At 38.6% G+C, this 27928-nt stretch overlaps 1 protein-coding gene across 4 annotated transcripts in view; it reads left to right on the top strand.

The window, feature by feature from the left end:
* Positions 1-27928, top strand: part of enox2 (ecto-NOX disulfide-thiol exchanger 2) — a 191027-nt gene that overhangs the window by 105020 nt on the left and 58079 nt on the right. For all 4 annotated transcript variants that reach the window (XM_084951687.1, XM_084951705.1, XM_084951697.1 and 1 more), the window contains one exon: positions 22320-22451. In XM_084951687.1, coding sequence (XP_084807813.1) covers positions 22320-22451 — 132 coding nt within the window. The remainder of the gene's footprint in view (positions 1-22319; positions 22452-27928) is intronic.

The raw sequence follows: 27928 nt of genomic DNA, 5'->3' as shown, positions 1-27928 counted from the left end.
CTCTAAGCCTGAAGCCAGTTTAACTCAGCCACACCAGCTGCCTCTTACTGCCTGACATTATTGCCTCTTCTTCATCATCCTGCCACCTTTTTTCGAGAGAGTGGTTCAGAAGTAATACTAAAAAAAGAAAGGAGTAATTAATCAATTATAAATTAGCCTAATTTATTTGACTAAATGTGAGCTGTCATCTGACTGATTCATAACAGCATGTAGGTTGTGTATGCTTCTCGAATTTGAGATTCAGGTAACGTGACGAATTTATCTTATGCATTTGCTCGGCTAGAAAGGGACCTCTTTGCACCCGAATCTTAGCAAATATCAGAGCATTTTAAAAATATAATTTAGACTGTGAAGGACTGACAGTTTGGTTGACGAGAGGCTGACAAACCGATGGTCACCAAGCCAATGTAACTAGATCAATCACCCATTCACACAACAGCTGGATCAGCTGTTTTCATAAGTTGCTTGTGACTGGCCGAGACAAATTGGTATTTTATATTCATTACAGTTGTAAACACAAGCTTTACAACTGAAGTGTGGCCTTTTCAGACTAGCGCTAATAAAACATCTTTGTCCAAAATAAAAATTCCCAGCGGTGAATCATTTGCTCAGTTACACTGTTCCACAGAGCACAGATGCTTATTATTGAGTAACAATCAAATTATCTTGGATTATCGGATTTATCTGATTCATAGCTTGTGTTATAGCAGGAAAAAAACAGATCAGCTAGATCGCAGAATATAATAAGAACATGAGGTTTATGGCATATTTATGATTCTTTTGTTGTTTTTGTGTTTATCTAAACATTGGTTCAAAATCTAAAGACAGTCAGTTCAGCACTAATTTATTTTCTATTCAGCTGTTTTCTTCAGTACTCATGAATATGAGTTGTGTACTCCGTCATCCTCTAGCTTCATCACAAGGCCTGTTCAGCGATACGCATAAAGTGCCACCCATCTGTTATTATTGCATGATTGTACCAGTGTGCGCACAACCTAGGAATAGTTATTGATGTCAGAGCTTTTCAGTAGTGAAGTAGTCTATCTGAAAGACATTTCAGGTGCAGACAACATAGTAAAACATCAGAGAGAAGATATCCAAAGCAGGATTACTGTTTGACAGACAGTCCAGGGTCCTTCTCTTTTTTTTGTTACGTTTGAGCAAAGTCTGAAAAACAAAAATGTCACGGGAGAGCTGCACTGTGGCTGATCACGTGTTCGGACTCCTTTGAAGAAACACATACAGCATGTAAGTAAGTAAAGAAAAAAAACCTTTATACTACCCTTCTTCTCAAGGGATATGCAGTGTGCTTCAAAAAAAGTAAAGAAAACAAGTGTTTACAAAAACTTCTAAGTGTCTACATGAGGGTGCGTGTGTTTAGACCAAGAACAGATTCATGCAATAGATTCAGAAAGAATCAAATCGTTTGAATTTTGCAACTTTAGTGAGGTAAATTTAATTGAAATTTATACAATCGCAATTTTGGTCACTCATTCAACACTCAAGCCCCTATAATAATTGAGTAAAGCTGTAATTACAGAAGTATTTGCAAAATTATTGAACTTTTTTTCTCTTTTGAAAGCTAAATTTCAGTTTCTACTTGTGAAGTGATCTTGACCTGAGTTTATTCATTTATTCGTCATCTTTTTCAATTTCTAAAAGACACCAGTCTTGGTGCTCTCTAGCAACAACTGGCAACACAAGCTCAAGATTACATCATGCAGGTACCTTTGGTCTGCAGTTTGAAAAGCCTGATGGATTAGAAGAAAGTCTACTAAAATTCTGGATGTGTCTCTTTTTCTGTTTCTCTCACAAAGTCTCCCAGACATCTAAGAGGGGCAGATATACTCTGCACTTTCAACATCTTATCATAAGCAACCCCCTTCCTTAACAATGACTTTCTCTGCCCAGGGTTTCGCTGCTGCTTTTCCCTTTCCTTTTTTCACTACATCCCATATTCCTCTCCTAGTACGTGGAGGCGATAATCCTCTGGGTGGATGATTTAGATGGATATGCTAAGGAGTTCATAAGCTTGTCTTTACCTGCATATATTTTGTACTGTGTGCGTAGGTTGTGCATGCTCAATCTGTACTGTATATTTATACAATACTTTCATTTTCATATTGGAAATGTGGCCAATTTATATTCTTAATCCAATTATATGAGGAAAAACATGGTTGTTGTCTGACTAGAGTTTCACAGATTGTATGTTGTGATCAAACCTTTGTTTTTGAAGTGTCACTTCTCATATGCGTTCTGGAAGATATTGCAGCATGATGATGATTGTATCAACGCAGCATTGGCTTTATTAACACTCTTTTGATGTTCTCTTCCTTGGCCTGACTTCCTCCTCAGGTAGGGAGTTAATAGGTTTAATCTAAAGTCAGCATGCCAGATGATTAGTGTTGTTAAGTCCCAAACTATGTTGTAATGGCATTGACCGGAAAAGTGTTTTGAGTCATTTGTCAAAGCCACTGGAAGGGAAGCTCCCCTTTTTACATTTGCCAAGTGTGTCCACTCTTCCATCATACCTTCCTTTTTTTTCAGCTAAAGGTCTTTATCTTTTTCTCTGTTGACAGTTTCCTACATGTGCAATGAGACTTGATTATTAGAATGTTTCCTTTTGTCTAACTAAAAAGTAGAGAGTTTCAAGTGGCTGAAGGAGATGTGGAGACACTGCATGCACACAGTCAAAATGACATGTGATTTCAGATAAAGAAACGTCAGCTGTATTCTCTTCACAACGAGTTTGTTAGAACCTCATCCAAAAGTGGTTCTTTAAAAAAATATACATGCATGAAAACATGACCTGATAGAAAAAGTTGGTTCACTGCAGACAGAAACATGGTTTGTCCTTGCTTTCCTTTTAAACCTTTATATTGGGGATCAGCTATGAGTATGCAGTGGCATTGTGTTCAGTAATGCCATACCACAATATGGTGCTGAAAATGTCTTTGTTGCAGCGTTGTTGCTATTCCAAGCCAGTTAAAGGGGTTTACAAAGGCAGCTCAGGTTTTTTGTCTGCCATGAGCTATGGGCTTCTGCGAGGGAAGGTATCTCTCATGGCTCTAGTCAACCATGCTTCCATTAGAAAAAAGATGATCTATTGAAATAACGCCAATGACCTCCATCCACAGAGCTTTACTAAAGAACGCATCAGACCATGATTTATTGAATGCTTCATGTCTCTGTGGAGGTCACTGTCTGCTAGAATCTTTTATATATGGTCTTAAAAACCCATCCATACTAATGTGTCTCCCATTAAGTTTCACGACCAGTGATGCAGTTGATGACATACAACAGAAAAATGTCTATACCTCCAGCTGTTAGAGTGATAGTAAAAACATCCAGCAGTGATGTCCTTTAATTTGTTTCGGTATTGATCATGTACTGTTGGCCTTTGTTTCTTTTATCAGTACCAGCCTGGGTATCTGTCCTTGAGTAATTCAAAAGAGGGGCCATTGCACTTACATTTACACATGTAAGATAGCTTTTTCTTTTTTCTTTTTTAAATCTTTCTTTACAGAGATCGGCGAGCAAAAGTTCAGCCTGCAACATATTTTTCATTATGTACTGAAATAATTAGGTGTATAATGTAGTTTGCATAGCTTTCAATTATTGTTTTGAATAACCATTTTCTACAGTCAATACAATTGACATTTTTGCTATATTTGAAAAAATGAAAAGTCCAAAAAACATTTAGATTCTTTTGTAATGTTGTAATTGGAGCACTCAGTTATTGTAACCATTAGGGGTGCAACGATACACAAAATTCACGGTTCGGTTCGATACTTTGGTGTCACGGTTCGATATTTTTTCGATACAAAAAATGTTCATGCCTTTTTAATTTGTCATTTATTAAAATTATAAATATATATTTTAACTCAAAAGTACAGTTTTTAAATTTAATGTTGCTGAAACAACAAAGTAATAAAAAAATTAATCTATCTGATCGAGAAATCGCTCATCTTTGGAAAAAGAGTTTATTACAGAGAAATGGCTCTTTCCAAAATAAAAGCTATACTATACCCTTCTTCTGGGGTATATTCTCAGCAGCATATTAAACATATCAGGTCCCCATAAGGAGAATCATGTGATAACGGCTGTCTAAATGACTCGGGTAAAGTTTGTAGCATGTGTGCTTGTTGTTTTTGTCTGCTTCCACTTGTCTTTGCACTAGGATGATGTCGGAGTAAATGTGCAGTCATATTCGTTGTGTTCCCACTAGTGCTGTCAGCGTTAATCTCGTTGAAATGACGTTAAAGCCACAACACGGCAAATCTCCGTTAACGAGCTACCGCGGATCGCCCCGTGCGTGCGGCTGGACGGCGTCAACACGTTAACAAGAAAACTGCGCCAACGCAGTAGTTCCCACCAATGTAATTGAGCATTGCGTGGCACATCCGACATACTGTTTTACATTTGTCCATGACGCACTTACCTTCAGGGTCATACTTCACATGAAGACCAAAATAGTTCCAAACGCCAGATCTAAATTAGGGTGGGGGAGGTTCAATTTGACATGTTGCAACTAGCTTAGCTTCTGTCTTGCCAGCTTGCGCTGCGCTCAGTGGATCTGCGCTCGACAGTGCAGCCTAGGCGGATAAGTCTAACGCAGATCCACTGAGCTCTCAACACAGACAGCATCGTCAGAAGAAAAGTTGATAAAATAAATTAAAAATTTTGTATTGTTTGATACATATGCGTACCGAACCGAAAGCACTATATCGAACGGTTCAGTATTGTTGCACCCCTAGTAACCATGGTGTGAAATTATAAGAAACCACAAATTCACCATGCAAAAAGAAACTTTTAAAGTGGTTTCAGAAAATTGGATACTGTGTAAAAATGTCAATTAGAAAAAACATTGCAATGATTTGAAAATGTCTGAAATTATATATTTAATTGAAAACAGTGCAAATTCGGCATACAACATGTTAGAAACTTTATAAAGTTAAAAAGTGTAAACATATTTCTGAAATACCAGTTGGATATCTAGACGTTTTTATCATTTTATGTAAGAAATACAAAAATTGCAACATCTTTTCTGGTTACAGCTTTTCCTCAGCTGTGGAACAGAAATGCAGAAGCATGTCGTTCATTGATCCCCACTGGAGTTTCTTGAACTGACTTTTCCCCTTCCCTACGTCTTCTTTCTAATCTTACACAGTAATTGATCTAAAGCCAGTGTGTTCCACAACCCAGTTGTATTTCAATTACTTTTTGATAGAGGTGTAGAAGCACCTGTGTTCGTCACAGGATGTGAGACTTCTTTTTGGTGTAGGATGTGCACAAAACATGAGCATAGCTAAGCTGAACGGCAATGATATGGAGCTCCTGCTGAATGCAGAAAGGAAGCCCTAGTCTATTTTGTCCAGTAATCTTAATAAAGTTATTTAAACACAAAGTTATTGCTTAGAAAAAAAGCAAGGCAACATTACTGCACAGTTCAAAAACTGAGGTTTCAATGCAGGCTTTAATGGGGGAGTTAGCATTGTTTTTTTTGTTTTTTTTCTGTTGTTGTTTTTTTTTGGGGGGGGGGGGGGGGGTTCATTTATTTGTTTTTATTTGTTTAGCCTTACAATTTTAAGAATTTTTTTTCCTGGCATTATGTCAGTTAGATTATTCTATTCCTTGGCTGTATTCAAACTTTACCGAGCTGTGACCCCCATGCGCAGAGTTTCATTCCAAAATTTTTAATATATTCTTTTAGCTTAGGTATTCAGCGTGGACACCCACCCAGGTAAAGGTGAACGAATCCTGAAGCTTTCCAGTCATCATCTGTCAGAAGCCTACTAAAATATTGCAGCTTTCAGGAAGTGTGGAGTCTTTCTGGGAGGCTTGCTCTTTTGAAACCCTGCTATTCCTCCAGCCCTTCTTGTCACAACATTGCACTGGCAGTCGTTACTGTGACAAGCTCAAAGAAAGCTGCCTGGATGAAGAGGCGTGGCCAGATAAGAGCCCTGGCAAATTCACTGAGCTGTTGACATTTCCTCACAGCAAGTCCCCTGGTTCTAATTGGCTACTGCTGATAAGATTCCCATGTTGTAATTGGCAGCTGCTGATAAGATGCTGTCACCTGCTGGAGTAGTCAGCAGCACGGGGAGATGACAACAACTCAGCAGTCAGTAGGCGGACAGGGCTAAATCCAGGGCCTGAACCTTGTTTTCCAGAGATTCTATTCCAATCTGGGGTTGGCGCTGGCTATGGCAATCGTGCAGACCAGGGAGCAGGTGCTTAAAGAACCTAAAAATACGTCTTATCAATTCGTTTCTTAATATGAATGAAAATGCAGTTTCTCTGCCTTTTTTTTATTTTATTTTTTTTTTTAAAGACAATCTGTCTCTGCCTGTGCTTATCTATGCTCTTGTCATTGCTGTGATAAGGGCTGCAGTAATTCTGAAAAAGCTGTATTTCTGTGTAAAAATAACATCTGAGCACTATTTAAATCTAAATGGGTACAAACTGTTTTGTGGGTTGTTTCTGTCTGCTGCTAGGCCATTATCTTATGAAATCATATCCATATTAAACTTACTTACTTACTTATATCTGCATTAACTGTTGGGGGTAGCAGAGTTGTTCATGCACATTTCCATGAGGACAATGATAGGTTGTCTGGCTATTTATAATTCCTTAACTGTATCTAGGTTTTTTGGACATTGTGTGTAAACTGTGTTGTAATGTTTTGAAGTAGACCATGGCAGACATAACAGAGCTTAAACAAGATTCAAAGAGATCCTGAACTACATGCCACAGACAACTGTGCTGCTGTCTGAGATATTAGGGCAGTATTTGTAGCCAAGTTATCCAATTACTATCTCCCTACTACTTCTCTGTGCTAATGAACAGTTGGTCGATTTCAGAAGCAGGTGCAGTTTCAGGGAATGCATCTCTGCTAAACCAGCCAAGTATGGCATAAAGATCTGGTGGAACTGTGATATCAAAACTCCTCTTTGCATAAAAATGATTGAAAACCAGAACTCCAGAATTACAATTAAGAATACAATTTAGAATGTTTAATGGTTCAGTGTATAAATAACACAACTAGATTTCAGTAGATCAAAGCCAACTGAATCTTGTCTGCTTACCCCTCCCATTTCAAGTGCAAAATCCTATTCATTATGACAGGGCAACACTGAGGCTTCCACAAACCAGTGCCTGCTCCTGTGTATTTTCAATGGATTAGTTCTCAGTTTGTGAGAACATCATTTTGTTGGAACATGGAATTACACACTAATCAATGTGTATTTATGAGTACAATATTCTCTTTTCAATTAAATGAACTAAAAAACTTATTCATTGTGCCTTTTAATTGTGAAAATATCTTAAGGAAAGGTTGCAGTACTTTGGGGGCTCCATATTGTAGTGGATTACACATTTACTTAAAAAGCAAAAGGTTGCTGGTTCAGTTCCAGCTGAAGATGAATATCCCTTTTGGGCTGGTGTAAAACTAGATTTTATTTGCTTTTAATCTCTGTTAACTTGGTTTTATAGACACTGGAACCTTTGTGGGGATCTTGATACAATCACCATTACCAAAGAATGAGCTTATAAGGGAAGTAATCTGATGTAAGGTACATCTTCTGTACAGGTTCTTCAGTTTCCAGCAAATTCCGTTGTTACTCACTTCCCTATTTGTCCCACCTGTCAACACGTCAGCATTTGGGAGGTGTACAGGTCACCTACATGCACTGATGCGCAGTTAGGATTTTGGAGGATTGCACGGGGGCATGTCTGCAGAGGGTGAAAACCACTCTGTTTGCTATCCGAACAAAAATGTCTACACAGATGGACATATTTGCTGGACCATAAATCTTTACAGGTCCATGCTGTCATTAACAACGCTAAACTTAATTTGTCCAAGTTCCTGGGATAGTCATGTCACAAAGATTCACATTTTTTTTCACCTTATCCCAGGTCTTTACTCATTCTTGTGCAGCTGACTGTGCTAAATCCGGGCCACTTTCTTTCTGCAGAAATTTTGGTCTATTTGGACATATTTCAGGCTATACTCATAGATTTAGCAGATGTTTTTGCTGGCAGAAGTAGCCTGAGGTCTCATGGGTATGAGCTGGAACTGCTGATAAAGACATTTTTGCACTATTGTGTCCTTAGCCTCAAAATCCAAGTAATTAATGCTTTCAAAACTCTGACTAAAGTTTCTACACTCCTCTTGACTTTACTTCCTTTCTGCCTTCCTTGAACTGCGGGCCATCGTTTCTTGCAGTCCGTATAATTTTTTTTGATTGATCTTCAGGAAGTAATTATGCTTCTGTTTTTATATACATAAGCGACTTTGCCAGGCAGAGTTTCCATGTGAAACTTGCTACAGCGCCCAGAGTTTGTCTAATGCCATTGTTTGTAGAGGTTTCAAACAAATGCTTTTGCTCACAGGTACCAGGATTCTGAGTCCAGTGTCACTGGAATTCAGCTTCACAGTAAATTGTTATTTGTCAATCTTAAAGGTTTATTTCACACCTTTTTCTTTGCCTACTATTCTACCTAGCAACAGCAGAGAAAACACCATATATTTTTTTGCTTCAAGGTTTATTGTTGACCATGTACACATAAAAAATTGTTTCATAAGGCACTTTTTTCTTATATTTTCTCCTAAAGGTTACATTTTTTTAAAGGGCAAATTTTTTTCATTCTGATTGAAGATTTCAAGTCAACAGTGTAGACCAAATGTGACTCAATAAAGTTTAGCGTTTACATTTAACAAAATTTAACAAGAACAGTGTTGAATACCCAATGCCCTTCTCTGCCTCTCTGATATCTCCTTACACACAGCTCTCTATTGACTATCAGTTTCAGTTTATTGCTATTGGTGTTTCTTTATATGGAGCCAGAATAACAAGCTATCCATGTGGCCAGTAATAGTCACACTTGGAATCACCTGAGTTACACTAATGAGTAAGTGACTGAGTGCAAATTACAAATTATTTGCCAACAAATCTTGCCATCGAATTTAAATTCATGTAAGTAGACTGGTTATCACATGGTTTGGTTTGAATGAAAACAATCATACAAATACTTGTAGTTGTTAAAAGCATTCGCTGTCAACAAGTTATGAAATAATTGTGCCTGAACAATTTTTTCTTAGTGACTTTATGTAATTATAAAGATTTTACAAATGCCAATTAAACGATATAAAACTGACTCAGTGGACATTCACTTTATCTTTAGGCTGAACTGATGGAGACAAACACTGTCTGTCAGAGGCTTGTAATTGTTTTACAGTTTGCTTCAGGACTGTTCCAGCTGTTGATTAACCATGACCATCAAACACATTTTCTTTCCAAGAATGGCATAACAAGCAATGGGGACCTAAAGCACTGTTACCGCAACAAAGAATGACAGTCATACAACTTTTTTTGGGGTTTTTTTCTCAGGCCCTGGTCTCTAGTTCTGACAGTTTAAACTTCAAAGAAGAAAGAAAAGGGATTATATGAAGCGCTTCAACTTGTTTTTCTTTCTCAGAGTTGTCAAGCTGTCCTTCAGGCATCAATAACTACATTCAATTTATGTCTCTTGTACTAAACGAGGGTTTGGCTGTATAATGACTACTTTTTAAACAACGAACTAAAGGCTTCAAATTGGGCACAGGCTGACTGCAAAGTATCAGTCCCAAAACTTTGAGGTGCTTAGATAGCAGTCACCGCATTTACTTAATGTATCACAGTGTGTTATGTTTTAATATTCACCTATTAAAACTGTACTACTGTGAGAAGACATGTTTTATAGGTTTGGTTTTTATGTTTCATCTATAGCATAATCTCTTCCCTAACTCACATCCTCTGATCGAGGTCTACCTCTGGCTGCCTGGCATGTTATCAAGTTTTCTTTAAGCTTTTCAAATTTATTAATATATACTGTATATTTGCTCTATATAAATACTCACATAAATCTTTACTTAGGGTATCATTTTCTCCTGCTTATCCTCTTGGGATGATGAAAGACATGAGCACTGACAGAACTGAGGAGATTAATAAGGCCCTCTGAACTTCACACTTGGTCACTCTTGAGATTTCTGCCTGTGAAACTTGAGGGTGGAAAAAAGGCTGCAGATTTCTCTTGACACTACCTTTGTTTTAGGTTTTCCTCTGCTGTCATGCTACAGTTTACTTTAAAGAAGGGAGGGGTGGGGGTACCTTTAAGCTTCTGTTTCAGAACAATAAATAAGATCCATAGCTAATTGTGTGTCTGTGCAGTAAAGATAAATCAGGGTTAGAGGGGAAAGCTTTATTTGAAGGGCAGTAAACACCAGTATCAAGTATGTTCTTTCTTTTTAAACCTCTTCTGTGTTGAGATGATGTTTACAAGAGTGTTAAAGGGCACTGAATGGCAAATACAAAAAGGCGAAAGTGTTTGCATTCTGAAATGAAGGTGATAGAGGCCATTGTGTTGATTGTAGCACTGTTTTAACAATTTAATTTTCAAAATAATATTTTTCACTACTCTTCTTGTGCAGTGAGTAGCGGAAGGAGGTTCAAATTTTTAATTTAATCACCAAGAGGGTTATCAAGTTGCACATCAATAGGTTTCATAGCACATCCAGGAATGCCAGGCTTACTACTGCCTGTTGTCTGCAGTAGCACTAACCTCCAATAACTGAGCACAGAGAGATGTTTTTGGGGTTTTTTGCCTTAGACTGTGTGCTTGACATCACATGTGGGATCAATTATACTGCACAGCTGTTCAGTTTCTCATCAGATGTTACCAGCTTTGAACTACAGGCTGTAGTACAGTTGGGATTTTATGCATTGTTTTTCCCCTAAAACTGGAGGCTTTCCATTTTTTTTTCTTCCCCCCTTGTCCAAGTTGCCATCTGATCCATCCTCAGTTGGCAGCATTTTTCACTGATCCTTGGTTTTCGCTTTCTTTTGATTTGGCATCATGGTTTAGTCATTAGAGACAATTTCATACATATTATAGGGGACTAAGCCAACTCAGAAACCACCAAGATGACGTTTTCTTTTTTTAATTAACGTTAGCGTTTCTTGAAGTTGTAGAATTTCAAAATATAGATATGCAGTATGTGAAAGACATTTGACACATTTCCTTTGAACAATTTAAATTCTGACAATTGGTCTGCATGATTGCATTTTAACATATTTTCATATGCCGATTAATGGCACCTACTTTTTTTTTGTTTCAGTTAGTTGGCCGTGGCAAACAGAGAGAGCTGGGAGTGTCAGAGACTGGGTTAACCTCCCTTTACAAGAGTAGATTGTTGACTTAGCAATGTTCAGATGTCATTTTAATTTAAGAGTGGAGAGCCAAGGCCTACCTTTTCTGAACCAGAGGCCATCAATACAAATATTTAATGTTAAGTCATGCACTTAAAATTTAAACTTCAGAAATTTTAACTGAAAAGTTGAATTCAATTTCAGCTTAATTTTGTTTATATGGTGGCAGATCATAATAGCTGTATTCTCAGAGCACTTAAGTGTTTAATACTTTTACATTGTTTTTGGCTTTAATCAACCAACTTTTGGACCTGTTAGATCCTTTGCTTTGTAAAGGCTGCATATAATGTCTGATGCTGTAACAAAATACCTAGATGAAGTCAGAAACAAATTCATAAATGTTGACTCCTCATTTTAAGGATATAGTAATGAGAGTGATGCTTAGCTACCTACTCTAAGCTCCTAATTTCTTGTCTGGCCATTTTTCCTGGAATGAGTGCATTACTGTGCAGAGAAAAACTCATTAATGGGTCTGTTCTCCTTTGGTCTGTCTGTGAACCAGTGCGAGACCGTAAGAAGCTGTAGTGCTTAATGTTTTCTCTGTGGTATAAATTAAAGCTCTGTTGCATTATTCAGCTTTTGTTTAAAGTCGTGTTTTATTTCAGCTGTCTTACCTTATGGACTTACCTTTGATGTTGAGTTTAGATGAAGCTCAACTATTGTTGTTTCTCCATGTACGTGATTGTTTTCAGGTGAACATACAGCCTCTGCAGGAGAGATCGAAGTTATACAAATTGCTCATAAGTAACATTTTGACACGATTATTAATGAATGAGAGAGTTCATTTAAAATGTACATGAATCTGGGTGTCTTATTTCATCAATGTCCATAATAATATATAAATTAAATGCATTGACATTTCTGCTTGAGCACAGTAATGTGAAGTAGAAGTAGATTAGGTCACAGGAAAGTTAAACACCGCTTGAATTTCATTTTCATTCAATTTCACGTACGCTTTGTACTAAGCTGTCATGAAAACGCTCCAGGACTTTCCCCCCAATTACGTCTCACAAAATGTCTCACTTATTTTCCCATTGTAATCAGGCAAGCAAACATTGTAATAGTTTTTAATTGTTTCATTCATCTGTTTTCTTTACCGCTTATTCACTTAGGTCATCGACGCCTGTCCCAGCTATCATCACGTCAAAAAAAGCTGATCTAAAATCTGATTAAAAGTATTGATATTTTCAGTGCATACTTACCAAAGATTAAAAAAAATTTGAATAAGAATAAATAAAAAGAAGAGAGAGAGCACTGTTACAGAGTCAGGGTGGCGCATTTCTGGTCTGACCAGAGGCACTGTTTAGGAGTACATGATCTGTGACTGCTCTCATTGGTACCTTACAGTATGTGTCACATTCATCTCTGTCACCCTGATGATTTTTACCAGAAGTGTTTGGCTTTTAAGCCACTGGACACCCAAACACAGACTCTCAGGAAAAGCAAAAAAAAAGAAAAACAGACACAGACCAGGCCACAGTGTCACTGAGTGTGGTCAACCGGAACAACATCCTGTTTCCCAGCTACTCCAAGAACTCTAAACTGCCTGGACCCTTTCTGTCGCTTTCAAAGGAAATCTGTGGAGTCTGGTGACATGTAAAACATGTTGCTTGGATTTAGTGGTTCTTACTTTGCATTCCGGCGTATATTGAGCAAGGGGACAAATACTCGTTTATGCCAGACATGCAGAATGTTACATTAGCCATCTGTTTAGTTATCATAAAGGTAGCAGCTAGCGGCTGTGGCTAATTAATAAAACAATAACACTAATGTTGGAGGCAGTCCTGCCCATCTGTAACATTAATCGGTAAGTAAAGATTATTTGTAAAGCACTTTGAAGGGATATATTGTTACAAAGTGATGTACAATCAAAATAATGACAAATTAAGAATATTAGAAATAAAATGGAAAGCTAAAAAAAGTTAGCAGGAATACAAAACCCCATAAAAATACACTAAAGGAAAGAAGACTGAAAACAGTGACTCAAGAAGTATCTCAAAAAAGACCTTAAATATGAAAGCAGCGAACTGCTTTTTTAAGGAGTCCACAGAGTCGGCTAACCAAAGTTAGAGTAAACTCTGTGCCACAGGCTGAAAAGCTGCCTCTCCCGCCTCCCGGTCACAACCAACAAGTTCTGAGCCTGAGTGTGTTTAATAGGAAGCTGAGACAAATAATTTGGAACTTGTCCCTGTGGTACTCTGTATTTAACTACAGGAATTGTAAAGTAAATCCTAAAATCTACTGGGTGCTAGTGTGAAGAATATAAAGTAGAACTAATGTGAGCTTAAGAGGTGTTGATAGTTGGGCAGCAGCAGCATTTTGTATAGCTTGGAGGCAAGTAAGCGGTGATTTGTCTAAGCTTATAAATAGGGCATTATCATAATTTAACAGGATAACATAATTATTTGTGTCCAAAAAGTGTTTCTCTTAAAGTCCCAGATGTGAAAATAGATGTGTACAGTGTGTATCATATCAACTCTGCTTGCTCAGCAAGGAACTGTAGTGCCAAGTCATAAGAGCAGCACTACCTCAGACAGCCTAAAACACTCTTTTCTTGTTGTTATGCACTGCCAAAGAGAATCTTAAAATGTTGCTAATAATAATACTGCTGGAGATGCCTTACAGTTATGAGTGTATTTCTTTATTTTTTGCCCAGCATCAGATGACTTAAAAATAGTGCCACCGTTTATGCACTGATGTTATTGTTTGATTGTTTTAATTGTTAAAAAGAATGAATAAATAATACTTCTTAATTTTTTTGTCATTCCACATGTGCTATCAAAAATGGCATCAAGTATAAGGTGGTGTTCTAGATATCGAAATCTGGCACTGTGACAACAGTTGATCTGTGACACCGTGAGTTCACCATTAGACACCGTGGCTGATTCACGAGTGTGAACTCAAAGTAGTGCTCTGATTCTTTATTAAAACGGAGAATTGTACAGAGAAGCTCACACTGATCTCTCACCACTTGCAACAGTCTTAACTGCATAACATGATAACTTTAACTGAGTAAATGCAAACCCATCATGTCAAAGCTTCATTCCATGTAAAACTGCATATATCCTAAATTAAAAAGAGGAAATAATTATATGCCCTGCCCGCTATTTGTGGAAATATGAGAACAAAAGTAAAAAGATGTTGTAGTGAACCCTCATTGTGTGTAGAGAAAATGCATGTAGGGTGAAGCATAGTTCATCTGGTTCAAGTAGTTTGTTATTTAAGCACTTAACTTTGTGTAGCACATAAATTGGTGGCACAGATCCCAGAGGATTTAATACCATTTTCACATTTTTCTTTTGCACAACTTGAAATGAGCAAATTGCCTATTACATCTCGCTCCTTGAGATTGATGTTCTTGTATTACTGCGTTTCTTCACATCTGTACCATTAGATTACCTACTCGCAAATCAGTATTTAATGACGTGACAGCTCGGCCAGCTTAAAATATTCCAGATTCATAGTCTCTACCGCTGTCGCTCATACCCCCTGCAGGACACTGGAATAGGCGCTGTACATCATTTGCACATTAAAATGAGAACCCATTTCTTCCACTCAGTAATGAGATCTAGGACTTGGTGTTTTTTAACGGGTGCCGTCTAAATGCCTGATAGGTATCTGGAATGAAATGCACCTCACAAACATTGCGTATGCCATGCGTCAGCCTTTATACAGTTTAATGTAGTGCTTCACTGGTTCATTGTTCATGTTTAAATTAATAAGCTGGCAATAGAGTTTTACATTATATATCGCGTCAGTGATTCATTGTGCATGTTCAAATTAATAGGCCAAGAAATGAAAAAGAAGACACAGCCCTACTTCCATTCCTAATGTTAGTCTCACAGATTTCCCAGCTGTCTCGTGTTTTTGTCCCAGGTGTGACAGAAATACAGGAAAATAATCTGCTTTTCTGTAATTGGGCAAATCCACACTGTTGTCAGTGTGGACAGAACAATATTGGCTTTTTCTGTAGATATGTTCATTAAAGTGACTTCCTGTCTTTCAGAGCTCATCATTCCGACAGATTAGTAACAGCTGTTTTTGTTTCATCATTAAAGTCAGTCCTACAATTAGTTTACTCCTGCATCCTGTCAGGCCTGCAGCACTTCTTCTGCTTCCAGCAATATTTCAGCTAAGGATGTTTTCAGTTGTGATGATTAAAGAGATTCTGAATAATCGATTGTGCGTTAACTTCCAAAGTAACACAATGCATTTGATGTTTTGCCAAAGAATAACTTCTTCTGAGTGGTATATGGCAGAGGAGGAAGGGGAAAAACTTGATTGTTGTATTTATTCCCAGCCATCCATAAATCCATCCGTTTATCCACTTTCTACCCTAATCCAAGGCCGCTTCATGGGGTCAGCACCCTTCCAGCTAAAATGTATTATTTGCCCAAACTTTTTGTCTAGTGCTTTTAAGTTTTCCTTCATAGAGTTGTCATTAGTCAATACATAGGAAAAATGTTAGTTTCAGTAAGAACTGGGCAAGTAGACCATTACAGCAGCAGACCTGGGTAACTTTGATATGGAATTGTTCTGCAGCTGTTTGTAAATGTTTGCCAGCATTATGGTTTCTGATTTATTTCAGGCTCTTCAGAAGTCTGATATTTATTGGACAGCAGATATTGTTTTGTGTTGCAGTAATTAAGGAGCTAGCAGTCAAGGGGATTGTATGGGAGAAGAGGCAGATCCCAAAAGCATTGGGAGGAAGCAACAACTAAATCATTTGCCTGCTGTTGCTTACCAGGGCTGAAGCCGATGTAGCAAAGATTCTGCAACAGAATTGATTGTGCAGCTCTTTAAGTTGAAGCTTGTTTTGCTGGGTGGTGTACAGATGCATCCACCGGTATCATCTTAGCATAAAACTTCATATTTTGACCAACCAAAATGTTCAGAATCACATGTGTATGTGGGGAAAACACTGCAGGAAACTGCATTGTGAGTTTGGAGCTTTTGCACAATTTCATCCAACAATGCAAACCAGTAAATTTCAGGAACCTCCAAAGAAAATGTGGAAGAGAGTCTTCATTGATTTCCTTACCAAGCACCAGCTTTAGAGACATACGATACTTTACAAGCATCCGATAGAGTCCCCAGCCCCAGTCCCCATCGCATTATTGAGAATACCTTGATAATATTGATGTGGTCAGGTTTCAACTCTGTTTGTGATCTCTCTTTTTCTCTCTTTCATGCTTTTTATCTCCCATCCCTCTTACCCCACCCCGAGATGTCGGAGTAATCTGTTCTTGTCTGTCACCTCTCTCAACCCGATAAGGAGGGGAAGAGCCATGCTCCTGTCCAGGAACGGATGTTTCTCCTTGACAACATTGACACAAACACAAGGGCCTCTGCTCTATTTGTATAAAAATAGCTCCAGATAAGGAAGTAGACATTGAAGTTGTTTACTATAAGTAATATGCCTATCACTGAAGTCTTCAGAAAGACCTCTTTTAGTGAGATAAATGCTGATGTCCACTGTGCATCACCGTGTCTGTTTGTTTCTCAGTCATTGCCACTTGTCATATTGTGGGTTTATGGCTCTTCAACCCCCCCGATGTGCGCTAGTGTGGCATCTTTGCTTCATAGCGCAGTCTAATCATGCAATATTTTCTTAAAAGACACAACAGCAGCATTGAGCCATTTCAAATCCAGCGATGAAACTCATTTGGGGAATTGAAATTAGGCATTTAGCTGTACTTGCTGAGCAAAGCTTGTTGGAGTCATGAGAGAGCAGCAGTAATTTGTTGGTTTATTATGTCAGCAGTATTATCCAGTTACTCTCAGCGTGGATGACTTGTTGGGATGAGCGAATTAAAGCATGGGTTTTATCATTTTTATTACAAACATATTAGCAACAATAGCAGCTTTTGTTGAGTCTTTGCTCTCACTAGTGTGCTCGCAGTGGTACAATAACAGTAATTCATAGCTAGAATGAAAATATTGAACTGTGATTCTTACGTTATTATGGGTCAGCGCATGATCAACGCTTCGTAGTCTTACAGATATTATATAAAAGAAGCAGTTTATTAAAAGGAAAAATCTATGCAGCATCAGTACATAAGAGTGTTGCAGTTTGACTGTTTTTGCTTTGCTTTGTGGGGACAGTTTCATGTGGTTTGTAATGAACAATGAACCCGTTTTCCTTTATCAGTTAAAAATTGGCACATTTTTATAAGGAAATGCCTTTTTATTTAAAAATTCTGTAGAGAAAGTAGTATTTTCTGCACTTTGATTAAGCAGTGGAGTCTTTATAAGCGTGAGCGCTTGATTGGACTATAATATACATTATGCATTAGTCATTAGATATGCATTGGTCTCTTAGTATTTTTTTTGTGGAGCTCGAATTTCACCTCTGCTGAGAATTGGTGTTGGGGTTAGTTTTTCCAATCCAATTTTAGAGTCCGTAATTTGATTTGACAACCTCCGCTGCCACCAACTCACTAAACCCACAGTCACCTGTTGGACACAAAGATACACTCTCAACCATCAAATTGCAATGAATTTATTTGCAGTCAGTTGCTGGGAGTATTTTGTAACACCTATTTTCAGCAGCACTGCATTATGGTTAAAATTTTTAGGCTCTGCCCTGTTTAGCCCTCTGTACAATAAACAATGCCTGAGGTTGCCTCTTATTCACATTTGCCGGGTGATGAAATTTCTTCCTACGTCACCGTACAGAACCATGAATCTTGTAGTTTGTAGTCAGCTATTTGACAGACAGCTTCTGTATTTAACACGGTTTGCTGTAAAATCTAAAAAAAAATAATATTTCCCCTTATTTTTCTTCAAATAAAGCTAATGTCTGGGGAAAAGTCATGGACACAAGTGCAATATGCTGAAAGAAAAAGTTGGATAAGAAGTCACAAAAAATATCTGTCTTGACATCACCAGCAGTGCTAAGTGATTACAATGTCAAACTAACCTAACAGATCTGAAAATCTGAGATTCTCTCTCAGCACTCCACTCTCATTGATGATTTTATGTATCAGAAACACTGAGGTGATTGAAAGTGAAACAGCACAGGGAGTTTCTTACCCCGTTTTTCCCCCCCATGAGGCCAGACTGTCTTCAGGCCTTGTCTGTCATCTTTACATCTTCACTTTGTTGTCCTCTTTTTTTGGTCCTAAGTGAGACGTAGTGCAGTATAACACTCTGGGCATTTTTGCCTTTGCTACCACTAATCACCAGACCCCTACTAGTTTTATCATAATTAACAGATCAAAGACGCAGAAAGAAGGGCAGTCATGCATTATTAAACACACACACTCTGTACGTATATGTGCCTGTGTATGTTAGTCACGTAAGTAATTGAAAAAATAGTGATCTTTATGAACCGATTTATCCGTTTTGAGAAGGTTTTCATAATTTATCAAAGACAAAGTCATACAAATTGTCCTCAAAAGGAGATTTTCTACTATTGCGTAAGTCTGATCTTCGTGGTTTTAGGCTCTAAGTATTTTTCACATATGAAGTAGTTTTTTTATTATTTATCTCACATACTCAGAGACAGTTGCAGATAAACACAGAGACCTCAGGAGACTTCGGGAGAGGTTTAGGTTAAAGATGTATCAGTTGTTCTGCACATTGCGTCTTCTGCATTAAAGGCATCTAGGTCAGTCATTTTTTCTTTCCTTTTAAATGTATGTTACTGTACTCATGATTCTTGATGGAAAGTGGCAGATTTCTCTTCCAATGTTTTGCCTGAAACTAACAAGTCAGAACATAGTCTGGAACAAATGTTTGGGGTATTCGTTTTTCATTTGGTTGGAGGACATGCAGTGAACTTTAAATGTGCTTATCTGTCAGCTCAACCACTTTGTGTTCAGCAATGGAATAATATAATACATGATTGTAGGTTTTTGCTGTTCCTACTTTGTGGTAATGACTATCATCAGTCCTCTGTGCTTTATTTAGTGCAATGTTGAAGTTCGGTTCCATTTTCTACTTTACTCTTCCATCGTTTTGTCTCGTCAGCATCACATCTATTAAGTGACCTGTTCTTTCTGTTTTTTGTCTCTGCTCCGTATCTTTTATGCTCCCTCTTGAATTCACTCTCTAGGGGCTGTAATAAACCTGTAGTTAGCTGTTAAAACCGTGTGCATTTTAGACTAAATGGCCCCCAGCGTCCCTGTGCCTGCTGTTGGGGCTTACGGCCAATGGGCCTTTAAATGACTTAATTTCCTATCTGCCTCCTGGGGGACCTTTTAGCGAAGCTAAAAGCTGGTCACAGTGTCAGGAAAGACTTGGAACGGGTGGACCCCGGCTGAATCAAAATCGCTATTGCTCTAATTGCCACTGGCAAAATCCGTAATACAGACATGTGTCATACTGATGTGGAGTTGCACACATGTTGGTCTTTTCACAGCATGTCCATTAGTATTTGTTACTGTTATCATGCAGTCATCATTTTGAGTTTTGCTGCTTAACAAATCAGTAAGAATACAAAGCGATTGTTAATCATTTGTATGCAGTAAAAGTAAAAGAAAATAGCTTTTTTGAAATTTGACCTTCCCAATTTTCATCTGAGTTGTTCAAGCTGTTGCTGTGAATTTTGGACCTTTTTGGATACTAATTTAGTGATTAATAATCAAATCAGATAAGATGTCACTACTTTGGAAGACAGTAATGGGGACATGCTGTGAATAGGCCTTGCTGTCTTTGAAGCTAGACACTCGTAACTGGACTCGGTATATTAGGCACAGGGATCTTCATTTGTGTCATCCTAGATATTAAATGTTCAACTTTATGTGGTGCACACATGTTACTTAAGCTAAGAGCTGAAACTATATATAAGTTGCTATAAGTTTTCCCTTTAAAGTCATTTGACCTTGATGAATACTCTTAAATTCTGTGAGTTATTTAGGCACTTTTTATTCCATGCAGACAATTGGCTGCAAAGCAAAGTGCTCTAATCCATGTTTTCAGTTAAAAATATTTACCAACATTGATTCTGTTATTGGCTCCATCATCCCAGGCTCCCTTTCCTCTTTTCTGCCAAGGTGAACTTGTGCACTGTGTTTATCTGTTTCTTGGTGTGTGCTTACACATGTGTGTCTCCCTGTGTTGATCCTTCAGCAGTTGTTTGCCGTTTCTCCCTGAAGATCACTTACATCAATGCGATGGTTTAGGATGATTGCTTTAGGGGGAGCCAAGGCCTGTCCTTAGGGTCATAACAAAATTAAAATTCCTTTAAATATTGACATACAGGGGATGCAAGTCAGAAAAATATAATTGATTTATGAAGGACAGAGTGTATGTCTCCGAGACAGTGGATAGCAGGGTGGTTCGATGCAGGATGGGTAGCAAAAGACTGGAACAGGCTAATGTAGCTGAATTTACTTGACCTGCCACTTGATACTTTAACTTCTTTGACCTAACTAGTCAAATGCATGATAGTTTGAATGTGAGGACCACAATCAAGAAGTACACTGACATTTAGTGAGGATTTAAAAGTACTTTTTAGAGTGTTGGGCAAAAAAAACATCTAGAAAAAAAATGAAAGCCCTCCTGCAGTTCTCCCCTCTTGTTCAAAGCCCCACCCATCACAGGAAACTCAGAAAAGACTACCACTGAGTCTGTAACAGTCTGCGTCTGTATGGTTTTACAATTGGAAAAGATCAGAAAAAGACCATGTTGTCCGCTGTAAGCTAGTTTTTATTTAACCAGGCAAGAGGACTCTGTTCAATTGAGGCTGTCACCTGTCAGCCCTGGGTGTGTGTTTGTGTTAGCACTGTAGGTTTCTGTACTGTAAACTGCAGCACAGCTGTTCACCAGAGCTCACAGCCACTCTTCTCTTCCTTTATTCTAACGCCTCAAAAGTGTCCCCAGTTAATAGGGTTGTGTTAGTTAACAAGCCTGTGAAGTCCTCGTCAGCAGCATTATCACAGCGACACACACAATGTGGGTTTTATCAGGCCTCTCTATGGCAGCGACAGCAGACGGCTCTGAAATTAGCAGCTCTGAGAGGAAAGCAAAGAGGCACACGGCATTATTCCACATTCCCAGCTGTGTCTGAACACCAGGAATACCAATATAGCAGTTGTTGTTCGTCAGACACACACATTCGTGCACGCAGAGCAGACAGTTAGCACCACAGTCAGCTCTGTCACAGACCTTCTGAGGTGTGAAGTATGTGCAGGGTACAGCTCTTCTCATTATTAGGAGTGTTGGATTTGGCATCAGGAAAGAAGAGCATTCATGCTGCAGTCACAGCGACTTACAGGTCTGTCAGAAAGAAAAAGGTCAACCACAGGATAGAATTCAGAAGCATTTAGGGCTCTTGGATAGACTGCAGATGGAGAGAATACGTCCCTGGTTTATGTGTTCATGTTGACTTTTTTTATTATGGTGACCAGAATATGCTTGCTTTATTATGCAACACTTGGAAGCAAAACCATGGATCTGGAGTTGTCTGTTTGAGATGAAATGTGCATATTTGTCCTTCTAAGTTGGAGATTTTTCAGCTTTTCAAGGTTAAGTAGCAGACTGCCTGGCGAATGTGTGATAGAATCAGGATTTATGCTCCTCGCCTTGATAATCTTGTTTTACGCTTTATTATTTTCTTACTCTGGTTGCAAAAGAAAGCTCTGATCTTTCATTGGGGAACTTATTGGTGTACATTTTTGTGTTGATATGTACGAGTCTCCCCCCCATCCTTCTCGTGCCTTTCTAAGGCATCTGGCGCCATTTCAGCACACTCACAGAGGCAGAATGTGTCAAAAGGCCAGGCTGTTGAACCTCTGTGCACCAACTGAACAAACGACAACACGAGGAAAAATAGATTCTCTGTGACAGTGCTGCTGAAATCACTGTGGTCAGACTGACTGCAGGGTCACAGTAGCCTCGCCTCGCCTCTCCGCGCCTCAGACAGAACACAGACTTAAAGCAACAATTTGGCAACTAGACATGCCACGACAGCACTGCACACTTAAAAACAGTCGTTTACCTCGGTCTTCACCACAACATGGCTCTTCTTCTGCCATTACCCTTTTGTCATGGTGATTTAAAAGTCACTTGATTGATACTGACGCTTTTCCCTATCCCTTTTTGTGTGTGTTTGTCCTTTTGCAGAAGGCATCTGCAACATGACAATGGACTCCAACTCGATTACAATGCCGATGTCAGACCCCAACGCCTGGGCGACAGCTATGAATAACCTGGGGATGCCTCCCATGGGAATAACTGGACAGCCACTCATGCCAGGTACCAGATTTCTCCATATAAGAACCAATCTTGTGTTGAAAATGTAACTCTGTAGCATGAAATATGAATATGGGAGGAGTTGTCCTCATATAACACAGTTGAATTGCATCAGAGTTTGATTTTACACATGCTGGAAACATCATTTTGCTGTCTGCAGTTCCCAGATATTGGTTACCCAACACCAAGTATGTTTGGTTTTGTTGAATTGAATTATTGCATTTATTGCAGTTGCGTTGTTGGCATAATTACCTGATTTCTTCTCATCTAAAATGGTGATTTATGTTGAAGTGCTCGCTTCAGAAATGTAGCTCTAGTTGTTAATCCATTCCCTTGATAATTATTTTATTCATCATGGCTACAGTATTTTTCTTCTGGTTGTTTTCCTTTTAAAGACAGGAAAAATAATGAGATTATTAAACCAAATTGGAGAACAAAAGGCAGCGTGTAGGTGGCTGTACCTCGGAGATGGAACCGACCTGTAATCAGATGTTCACTGGTCAGATTTCCAGCTTCTTCTTGTGGAAGTGTCATCAGTGTTTAAGTGTGTGGGATCGTCAAACTGATGTATTCACGTATGTGCCAATTAGGGCTGCCACAAATGATTATTTTGATAGTCGACTAATCAGATCATGCATCCATTGGACATACAATGTACAGCTTATTGCACCAGCAGCATCTGCTCTTATATAACTATAATTAGCTTACAGCTTTAAGTGTTTAAACTAAAAATAAAGACAAGATGACAGTTTATTAAATTTAATGAAGTTTGCAGATTGTTTCGGTGAAGTTTAATAAACTCCTTGCTATCTAAAATATATCATATTTTATATAATATATATCTGGCACTTCTGATAATCAGTTGTCTGCTTGACTTTTATTCAGCTGTGTAAAAACTATAACTTTAATCTCAGCCAAACCGATTTACTCAGGAACAAATAAAACACTAAAAAAAGCCAAACAATATAATTTTTAAGTTATCTAAGTGACTTATATATAATGTTTAACCTGAGTAGCGAAAGACAACGGTGGGTTTGAAAACGATTTGCCAGGAGTCCGGTGTTCTCACGGGCTCTAGTGAGCCTTGCCCCCGGCTAGCTATCGAGCTAGTGGGTAACAGACGTCTCCGAAAACGTCGGAGCGCTTTTGAAAATATGTGGTGTCTTGATAAACTGAGCAGGTATTTGATGTTTACACAGCTACATTCTCGCCTGAAAATATGTTAAACGTTTATTTTGTGACCCAGAAAGAATAATAAGAGTAACATTAAAACTAACTAGCTGCCGCCATTGTTGACAACTGAGCAGGACGCTATGGATTCTGGGATACAGCTTCTTCTTCTTCTTCTTCTGGGTTTAACGGCAGCTGGCATCCTTGTACATGCAGTGCTGCCATCTTCTGTTTCAGTCCGTTATTACACTCTTAAATCCTGCTACTTATTCCTGCATCTTTTGGGATCTTACAAAGCCTCAAACGAGGCGTCGACTATTAAATTAGTCGTCGACGATTTTAATAGTCGACGTAATCGTGACTAGTCGACTAATCGTGGCAGCCCTAGTGCCAATGGGCAACAGCGTTTTAAGTGGAAGGAAAGTGCTATATGAAAGCAGTGCATTCAGGAAAAAAAAATTTTTACCTGGAGTTTGCCACCAAAGCATCTCAAGCACAGCATTTTAATGTCATTGTAAGAACAAAAAAGATGACATTTCATGTGTGAAGTGGGGCCTTTGTGGATTTGTAGCTCTTTTTCTTTGACTGCATTGTCAAGTGTGGATTGACTGCTGCTGTGGAGCAAAGTGGATTGTCATCAGTGTGGCTACACTGGTCATTTTAGAGTAAGCATATTTCTTTCTTTTTTTTCTTTCCTTTTCTTTTTTTTAAACGGGATGAGCTGAGTCACCAAGATGGGATTGCAGGCTGGTAATCTGTTTCAAAATGGCATACACACAAGCAAAGTCTGTCTGACAGATGCTGATATGACTCAGTCCCACTAGGATCAGTTAAAAGGAGCTTTTTTTGTTTTCAAACTCTGTGCTTCATGCAAGTTATAAAAGAACTGTTAAAAAAACAAATGTATGCTGAGTTTACTTGTAATCAGTCATTCTTTGTCTTCCACCTTTAGCAAGTTAACGTTTCCTTGCAGCCTTTTCAGGTGGCTGTAGTGTACTGATAAAATGGTTCACATATGCCTATATATTCGTGTACACGCTGACACCGATAGCCTTCTGTACGCTCTGCTTTCCATTAATTAAATGCATTAAAGGATGCATATGAAACACTATTACCGAACTAGTCCTTAGGACACAAAACAAAACACCTGTATCAGCTTATCAAACAAGAACATTCACGCATGTTTTCATAGTTTTTCCCTTTATTTTAATGAAATACACCAGTATCAGCTCTAAAGGCATGTATTGTATTATATCTGCTGCATTATCGCTCAGCACCAAGCAAAGACAAAAAATCAGTCATTGGTTTAAAAGCAGCTGCTTCAACTGTTTGGAACCACTCCGTTTTGGGGATTAGAACAGTGAAATTTCATTTATTTGCTCAATTATCCCACACTCTTACAACCTCAAAGTGCATTTTGTATGCGCCAGGTGAGCTACTGTGTCCTGATCTACCGCTAAAATATCCAGCCTTACCGATTGCTTTGCTATCTATAACATTAGGTTCAGCAGCAACCTCCCACTCTCCATCTCTGAAGAGTTATTCTGCCATGTCTTTTCTCTCTTCTCAGTTGAAAGCCTTTCCCTAAAGCCTTTTATAAATCACTTCCCACTTCTTAGCTGAAATGCACTTTCATATTTGAAATATGCCAGGCTTGTGTGTGTGTGTGTGCGTGCGTGCGTGCGTGCGCATGCACTTGGAGGCGAACTGTCTTCCAAATGCACTCCTTGGGAAATATTAAGGGAAACACACACAGACGCAGGCATTGCGTATTTCAAATATAGTAGAAGTCTTTCCAGTAAAGAAAAAGAGAAGTCAGAAGTGACACCAAAAAAGTGTCATAAAGATGGAAACCAGACAGATTTTGCCTATTTGAAAGTTTTAACACTGATCTGACCATCCCAGACAAGTTCCATATTGCTAACTAAGAATGAAAAATACATGTTTCCTTGATTTGATTTCTGTTTACGGAGTCAGCCAAAAAAACATTCATTTTGCTTATTGGTTCCTTCTGTGTCTGGGGCAGCATCAGGAAAGTAAACACAGGAATGAGGTCTTGAAGACAGTTCTGTCCAACCAAATGGCAAGAGAGCAATGTACTTGCTTACAGAGAAGGTCAGCCCTTAATTCATTTTCCAGCTAGCTGCTGGAAGACTGACTGTATAAGGTTTGTATTTTCTGCAAAACATACCCACCTTTGGTAGCTTTTCAGCCTAAACTGGCAAAGTACACCTTTCAGTTGGTGTACTTGGTGGTCATTTTGGTCAACATCCAGCTACGAATGCAGTTTTAAGATCTTCCCCAAACAAATCAGTTCAAGGGGGAAACAAACCAGACTCTGGTTCAGTCAGAATAAACAACACAGATTTGAGATGAAGACCAATGCTGGAAGGTGGACATAAACACATCTTTTCAAGAGTCTATATTGCAACTGAAGTGTATGTGTGAAGCGGACTGATGGCCCCCTACAGAGATTCTCTCTTTGAACTTTATTTGCAGCAGTTGAAGACCTTTTCAGAGCAGTAATTTAAATTCATTGCAGAAAAGGCACACAACTAAAACACTAATGGTGCCCGTACCAGTAATCCAGGGTGCACAATATGAGATCCGTGAAACTCGCACCTGTAAATGGAATGCAGCAATTAGTGTTATTAGCCACACCTGTGTGTGTCCAAGGAAAATGTCTGCTGTGAGAAAGGCCAATTAAACTGCTTTTAAACTTAGTCAGACCCTCAGACAAATTTGCCTCAGGTCGATCTTACAACCTGATTTTGATGTGGTAAGAAGGAAAACGGTGTGTGCGTGTGTATGAAAGAATGGCTTCGAGGCCGACACACCCACACAGATGTTTTCTGCTGTCTCATTAGACTTATGCCTCAGTTCAGCTCCATCATAAAAGATCGGTGGTAGTGTATAACTGGAAGTAGCTAATTACACTTAAGTACGGTTCTTAGATATATTTTACCAGGCTTGATCAATGGTTTGATCAATGTGCTTTCATCCAACCACATTCTTACTGGTTAGGCAATCATGGGTGTGACTTCTACAATAATGCTTTCAAGAAAGGAATTTTTCCATCATTTAATATTAAAATAATTTTAGCTGTATTATAGCTTGCATGTTGACATTTTGATTGCCTTTAATGCGAGCTGACTGACTTCATGCAGTATCATGTTGATGGAGGTTGATGGAGCTGAGAGAGGGAGGTGTAATTTATTCCACTCCAAGAGGTGCAATAAACCAGCAAGGGAGTGAAGATGTTGGTCAAGTGTTGTTTGTTCACACCCACGCGACCTTAAGAAGAGTTTTCATCAGGCAAATGCCATGTGGTGGGTTTAACTTCAGTTTTCAAAGCATTTAAATCTAGATTATGTCACGATTTGAGGAGGCAGACCGTGCGGTGGTGTGTGTGGTGGACCCAGGTGCGAACACACAAGAGTAGACTGGAGTAAACTTAACTGAAAGCGAGCCTTTATTGTGGCTGGTGACAAGGAGTGCAGACAAGGTAGAAACGCAGTGACAAACTAAACTATGACTAAACTGGGAAGGTATAACTAGGAAAAACTATGAAGACACAGGAAACCGTAACTATGAATACTAAGACTGATTGTGACAACATGGAGGGTGGGAACACAGACGACGCGACACAGACTACATGAAACACCGAGACTAAATACACATGAGGGATGATCAGGGGAAGTGGCCACACATGGGAGCACAGCTGACACACATGAACCTAATGACAGGAGAGGTGAAACTAAATACACTGACATTGAATACAGACTTTCAGAGTAAAACAGGAAACATGGATATTAGACATGACATGAACTAAACATAACCACGCAGACATGACGCATGAACCAGGGAGACTTAGTACAGGGGGAGACAACAAGACTAAACAGCAACCTAGAAATTAACTAGGTGAACTAAGCTAAGGCACAAATAAATACAAAAGATACATAAAACTCAAACACTGGGTCACTCGACCCAGGACCATGACAGATTAGAGTGAAACATTAGATGGCAGAAGAAATTTCAGAAGGGTGATGGGTTGAGCCAAATCAGAAAATCTGCTGTTCATCTGCTCTTTATGAACTGAGTTCATCCCAGTAAATTCTTAAACACTCAGACTTTATTCAATTACTCTGCAATGAACATCTGGACTTAAACCCTATTTAAAAAAAAAAAATACACAGCTGACAACTAACTTTATAGTATTCTGTCAGCAGGCTGTACAAAAATAGAAATTGATGCTTTCTCAACCAGATAAACACCACAAAAATAATTATATGTAAATATTGAAATGTGCA

Source organism: Perissodus microlepis, chromosome 2 (assembly GCF_051167445.1).
Source record: "Perissodus microlepis isolate ML-2025 ecotype Zambia chromosome 2, ASM5116744v1, whole genome shotgun sequence".
Taxonomy (NCBI): domain Eukaryota; kingdom Metazoa; phylum Chordata; class Actinopteri; order Cichliformes; family Cichlidae; genus Perissodus; species Perissodus microlepis.
The sequence above is the reverse complement of the archived record's forward strand: the minus strand, read 5'-3'. Positions and strand labels throughout refer to the sequence as shown.